Source organism: Liolophura sinensis, chromosome 3, assembly GCF_032854445.1.
Source record: "Liolophura sinensis isolate JHLJ2023 chromosome 3, CUHK_Ljap_v2, whole genome shotgun sequence".
NCBI lineage: Eukaryota > Metazoa > Mollusca > Polyplacophora > Chitonida > Chitonidae > Liolophura > Liolophura sinensis.
The window spans coordinates 12,923,769-12,930,666 of NC_088297.1; the positions used below are offsets into that span (position 1 = coordinate 12,923,769).

Sequence of the window (6,898 nt, forward strand, 5' to 3'; positions counted from 1 at the left end):
AGAATATCCGCTGTCAGCTCGCCCAATTCGATACTGCACACACTGCAATAAGTACACATGATACCCGCACCGAGTCGGTGTCGTGTTACACTCAGGCCCCACGTTAAGAGAATAACCCAGGTTAAAACGGATAAGACATTAGTAAGAACAAATTCACAATGGCTGTGACTTTCCTGTATAAAATGTTATGTCGTCTTGCACGCAGGTCGTTCGTTAATTGAATGTCCCAGTTTCAAGGAATGGAGACCCATGTGCAAGTAAATCATGTCAAAATTTAACCCACCGACCCACCAATAGAGAGACAAAACGACCGACTTCTAAATCTTCTTCTCGCTGGTAAATCGAAACGTATATGTACTCACCCTATCCGTCAGTTTATCAATTTCCATCTCCATCCGAAACTCCTTCTTGTCTTGCTTCGTAAGCATCTCCTGTAGTTTCGTGTTCTCTTCTTCCAATCGACCGCGTCGGTCTTCCAGAATGTCCAGCTCGTCGTGCAGACGGACAGACACCTCTTTCGCCACCTTGAGCTCTTCCTCCAGTGTCTGGATGTGCTGTTTAGCGTCGTTGTCTTCGAACTGACTCTGTAACGTGCGGATTTTGTCCTCGTAATGCTGCCTGTCAGCTTCCACCTGGTCATTCCGACGCTCGGTTTTGCGCAGTTTGAACTGCAGTATGCGGCAGTTTTTGGCAGTAAGCTCCAGTTCTTTGTGCAAATCTCTGTACTCCTCGGCTTCACTTTCTCTGAACTGATCGTACATTTCGTCCATCTCTTGTTTCATCTCCCTAATTTCCTGTTGTAATCGTTCATTTTCCTCTCGCAGACTCTCACACGTCTGTTCCGTTGCCTTGAGAACGTTCGTCATGTTTTCTGATTCGTCCTTTTTGTCGCTTGTAGCTTTGTTTTTGTTCGCCTGGTCTTTCAAACTGGCGGAAAGCGTTTTGTTTTCAGACTCCAGCTTCGAACATTTGCTCTCCATAGTTTTTTAGCTGGACCTTGACGTCCTCAATAGCTTTTTTGTAATCGTCTGCCTGACCTTTATCTTTCTCAAGAGATTTCTTTTCCTCCTCCAGTTTCTTACAGCGTTCTTCGACCTTTGTTATCTCCTTGCGTAGTTTCTCAATTTCTTCTTTGTCGTCGAATTCCGTTTGCACTGTCGAATGAGTTGTAGGTAGTGGTGGCTTAGAATCCTTCGCTGAATCCTTCTCGGTCGATTTTGGAAACGTCGGTCTGACGTTTGACTTTGGACTCGGACTGGACTTTGGGGACACGCTCTTGTCGTGAGAGTCCCTGTCTTTGCCGATCGTCACATGCCTCAGTGAGCTTTTTCCGATCGGACTGGAAGGTGTCCGCGTGCTTCCGCCGTTTCTGTCCTTGTCACGGCTATTCAAAGACACGTGACGGAGAGTGGACTTCGGACTGGGGCACGAGTTTGACCTGTTCAAGGACACGCTGCTTCCTTTCTCTTTTTCCTTTTCTTTTCCCTCCGATGATTTCCGAAACATTTTTCAAGGATGTTTTCGGACTTGATGCCGAAGTAGTTTTGCTTGGACTGGATTTGTCCGAGTCCTTATCTTTTTCTTTAGGCTTGCTGCTGTTGTTTGTTGTTGCCCTTGCAGCGTCCTTTGTCCTTGTCCTTCTGATTATTTTGCTTACCGCCGAGGAACTTGGAGGAAATTGAGGATATGGCTTTTCCAGGTGCACTTCCAACGGAGGCCTTGGGCGAAGCGGGCTTCTTGTCTGGCGACTGACTTTTAGATAGGTTATCCCGGGCCTGAGCCCCGCTTTTATCTGGAACTTGTTGATCTTTTGTTTGCTTCGAGCTTTCTTGTGCGTCACTACTCGCTTCGTCTTCGGAAAAAGACTTCGAAAGGCGTTTAACGAAACTGAAGCTACTGCCGCTTGCCAAACTACCGCTGGGTTGCTGAGGATGCTTGCGCAAGGGAACTGCTTGTTGGTTTGGATTCGTCCACAGCGGGGGTGTCAGCATCTTTCTTGGAATGTTTCTCTGTTTCACTTTTACTAGATTTGTCGGATAAACTCGAACCTGTCGACTTTGCGTCTACGACATTTTCAGCGGTTCCTTTGTCCTTACCTATCTTAATGGCGACGCTGGAACTACCTGATTTCGCTTTACCAGCGTCCCCGAATTTACTGGCTATTTGTGAAATGGCTCCAACACCGCGACCAGCTGACGACAGTTTGATAGCTGAAACACCTGCTTTCTGTTTATCGGGTGAGATTCCTTTGTATCAGTCCGGCCCCCTTCTGAGTGCTTCCATGTCTATTGGTTTTAGGAGACTGGTCCTTAGATGCATCTTTACTCGTGTCTGTCTTAGAGGTAACATCCGCCTTTTTAGTACCGTAGCTTATACCCAGATCAAATGATGACGATGACGATTTATACCCTGTTCCCGGAAATTTACCTTTTTCACTATCAGTTGTTCCTTTATCTTTGGGACAGGTTCTTTTTTCTCTGTGATTTGTCTTTATCTGCGGTGGCGCTGTTGACACTGGTGGCGCTGCGGCGCCGTTAACGCCATGTCCTGTTTAGAATGGAAGCAGTTTTTACAGCTGTTTTTCGCCAGGCTTGTGGTTCAAAGTTTGCGCACACGGCCACACACGGTCTCCTCCGGTTTTTCCACTCATCGTAATTCCTCTCTTCTAACAGAATTCCTAAATCCTATTATCCACAGTAGCGGCGAAGAATTCCCAAGCAAGGATATACAAATATCTACATACTTATATACACACACACAGACACACTGATTAACAAATCCAAGATGGCGAAGAGTATCTATCCAACTATACGATGATGGTCGACAACTAACTACATCTACAAACTTGGCACGACGTTTCGCATGCAGTTTCTGTTAGCAAAATATGCGAAGTACGTCATCACAATTACCGTACAGTGTTTTTCCTTATACGGGCGGCAGGCTTGTTTTCTGTAGTGTCGTCTGCTTCGGTGAAAAAAGATCCCTGGGGTAATTGTGAAAGTTTTGTCGACTCGTTCAGACAGTTGTTCTCTATCTCTCTCAAGAGTTTCTCTGAAATACCGGCCCTAGGAACTAAATATATATATACATACAGCATGGGCTATTGAGGACTCAGCTTAGTTCTCCTAACTACCTACGTACGATACGCCTTGCACTGCCGAGAGCATTTGAAGTTCTTCCACAAGCTACCGAGGCGATGAAGAAGTTTCCAGGAACGAGTAACGGATCGGGTTTCCCCCGGCGTTACTCATTCTGCGCGCTGCTATCTATCTACCAGCTACCGTCAACATCTTCTGCGAAGGTGCAGTACGCATTAGCACGCATGGAAAGCATCTCCGAAGTTCTCACAGAAGTTCTGACCAGGGCTAAATGCACATGTTGCTAAACCAAGCCGTCTCACGGCACAATCCACTAACTGACCCAACCCCCCCTTATGTGCACGCCCGGAATCCACGAGTATGCATGGAGATAGAGCAACCATGGTTATATGCAGAAAACTGGCAGTACTATACAAAGCACGTGTTGTCAGTTATGTCTGACCCTTGCACACATATATAAAGGGTCACAGCACATACGCGCATGTAGCTCTAAGGGAATAGTAAAGGGGGGGGATCAAACTAGACAATTATAATCTCATACTTACTCATCAAATACTCATTATACAAATATATGTGCTATTTTATCCTGATGAAGGAGAAACGTGGAATGACTTAATGGACGACGCACTTCAAATATATTTATTCATTTCATAGTGTGTTTTACGCCGTAATCAAGAAATATTTTACCTACACAACGGGGGCCAGCATTATGGTGGGGAAAAAAACCGGGCAGGTCCCGGTGGGAAACCTACGACCATCCGCAGGTTGGTGCCAGACCTTCCCACATACGGCCTGAGAGGAAGCCAGTATGGTCTGGATGCGGTTTCAATATTCCTCTAGTTCTTATAAACATTCGTATATTATATAATATTATATATACCCTACATGAATGTCTTGGGGAACAGTAAAGAGGGACAAACTAGCTTGCTTATTTATAATAAGCTAATTTAAAAATATTATTCTACTCGTAATGAAGGGGAAACTGTAGTATAACTTAACTGGACCACGCCCTTACATAGATCTCCTTTTTTTATAAGACATTCTTATGTTATATAAGGTCACTGCACACACGTTGCATGTATCACCATATGAATAAAAAAAAGAAAAGCTTAAGCCAGACAATTCTTAATCGCTATAGATATATTCATCGCACAAATATGTTTTAGTTTACTCGGACTGATGAGGGTGAATGTGGGTTAAAGCTACTGGATCATTTCAAGGCGTGCCTGTCAACATCTGTATTCTTAAGATAAGCGTATTCTTATACTATCAACAAGTGCGGAGGGTGAGTATTGTACAGTACGTGCTCTCGCAAGACGTGTTTCTTTTCTTCAGTTACAAACCGACAAAAATATTATGTATCGGTATTAGTGTAGTGGCCTACACCAATGTCCCCCATCGCCGTCAGTATGAAAACTAATCAACAAAATCACGACCCAGTTATTTGTAAGTGTTTAAACTTATTGTAAAGTAAAACATGCGATACAACAAGCTCCGGTTAAGCGGTTTTCGTTCTCATCATTATGTATAAATATTTAATGTAGAAATATTGGCTTTTTGTGATAAAAAAAATGAAATGAAAAGGGGTATAGCAATAAATTCTGACACCTTGATATATCTCAAACAATGGCAATTATTGATTTTAGGCATGTAAATAAAGAATTGATTAAAAGTAGAACAAAGTTTTCCACGCATGCACCATCAAAAATTCTGCTTTAAAGTTCTCTGACATATTTAAGGCAAATACTGAGAGACATTTCACCAAGGTATTCTTGTTTCAAAACAATTCTAGGTAAAACTACAATTGCTGTCAACTCTGTCAGTTGTAACTGACTGACCATGTCTTACAATGTGGGTAAACCTGTGGGTAGAGACGTTGTTGGTTTCCTGCAGGTACAGACTTTTGTGAAAACTATATGGTACCCCACAAATACTAAACACAAGTTTTAGCCGGACAAATTGCTCCCGCAGATCTGTAAAACAGTCCTAAAGCCAACGATTTGCGATCCTAACAGTGAGAATCTGTCGGCGTGTTCTATAAATAAACACGTCCATGCTGGAGCTTAAGTATACGAGACTCCGTTCACGTGGCCTGTGTATAACTAACTACTAGACGAGTGCGAAACAGGATGTTATATATAACGGTAAATACACCTTAGATCGTTGCCTATTACTAATGTAGGACCAATACACAAACTGCTCAGATTTTGTGTAAGAAACCGGACAACAGCTCATTATAAACATTTCTCCGATATTATGCTATCGGGTTGTCTGCTGCAGAATATCTAGTTTGTACCGTATATCAGCGTTGTCCAGGGCATGCACAGACAGATGGGTGGAGAATGGGAGAGGATGCGTTGGAGAGGGTAGGTCGGGGGGGGGGGGGGGGAGAGGGGAGGGTCTGTATAAATACATACGTTGTATATTCTGACAATGATTTGTTTGGAAGTCGTTTACCCGTGACTAAAGCGGTCGCTGGCCCCAATGAGCAAATCAGACACCACTGGTTTAGCTGCCGCTTTAAATAAGGAGGTTTGTCAGGTTTGTTTGTTTATTCATTTGATTGGTGTTTTACGCCGTACTCAAGAATATTTCACTTACATGATGGCGGCCAGCATTATGGTGGGAGGAAACCTGACAGAGCCCGGGGGAACCCACGACCATCCGCAGGTTGCTAGTTAACTTTCCCGCGAAAGTAGAGGCAGCCAGCATGAGCTGGACTTGAACTCAGCCACCGAATTTTTGAGAGGCTCCTGGGTCAATACGCTGCGCAAGCGCGCTGACCAACTGAGCCAAGGAGGCCCCGGTTTGTCAGGTACCAATAGCAAAGAGCCTCAGCACTCTCTGCTTCCTCCACCCATAAACCTAACCGTCATATACATGTAAGTGAAATATTTTGGAGCACGTCGATGGAATTGTACTCAGTTAAATTTTCCTTTAAAATATATATATAGAATATGATAGTAGCCTATATATACGACGCGCTATGAATATGTTGAAATTTAAAGAAAAAAAAACATAAAATGAAGAATTGATTTATTTATTTGTTTATTTATTTATTTACTCAATTATGTATTGTTTAAAGAAATATTTATTTATTTATTTAGCTACTTACAGAACGGTTTGTTTATATGTTTTGATTGAATTTATTAACTGTCAAACGTTTTCATTGTAAAGTTGATTTCATTAACGGTATTAATAATGCAGGTCGCTATGGTGACGGGTCACGCCCATATTTCTCTGGCCCTAAAGTAGGTATTTAATGTCAGGTGCGCTTTTACATGCAGAGGCATTCATTACATCCTAAAAGTGTTTTAAGAATCCGTTTTTAGTGGTCTTAATGCTGATTATGTTTTTTTGAGTTATTTCACAAACAATTTTGAAGTATAGAAAAGACACGAAAGTATATATGGTTTATAACATTGTGATGACCGTTATTATGTAGAGCTGTTTTTCTTTGCTTAACAGTTCACCAATTTCCTTTGTACCCGAATACTGACACTGTAAAGATCAACACCAAAGGCAGAGTGAAATGAAGAAAAGTAGAAGTTTGTCAGCCTTGGAGCATTTGTATTATATACAAGGATTTCAAATAATGAATAACGTACTTGTTGCAGGCATCACTAAAAAGTACGTATATTTTCCTTTGAACAAAAAGGTTCAGTTTGCTTTTTGTACCGCCACCAACAGATACTATATATAGATACTGTATATGTCACAAAATTGTCCCAACCCTTAAGCAAACATAGAAATGATATCAAAATCAGATGGAAAAGCGTCAAAATTTATCTTCAGTTATG

At 42.3% G+C, this 6,898-nt stretch overlaps 1 protein-coding gene across 1 annotated transcript in view; it reads right to left on the bottom strand.

The window, feature by feature from the left end:
* The window catches only part of LOC135464082 (uncharacterized), a 70,530-nt gene extending 68,930 nt beyond the window's left edge, over window positions 1–1,600 (bottom strand). Inside the window, 2 exon segments of the mRNA XM_064741569.1 lie at window positions 363–980; window positions 982–1,600. Of these exon segments, the coding sequence (XP_064597639.1) occupies window positions 363–980; window positions 982–1,506 (1,143 nt within the window). The 5' untranslated portion in view covers window positions 1,507–1,600.
* Between the last annotated feature and the right edge of the window lie 5,298 nt (window positions 1,601–6,898).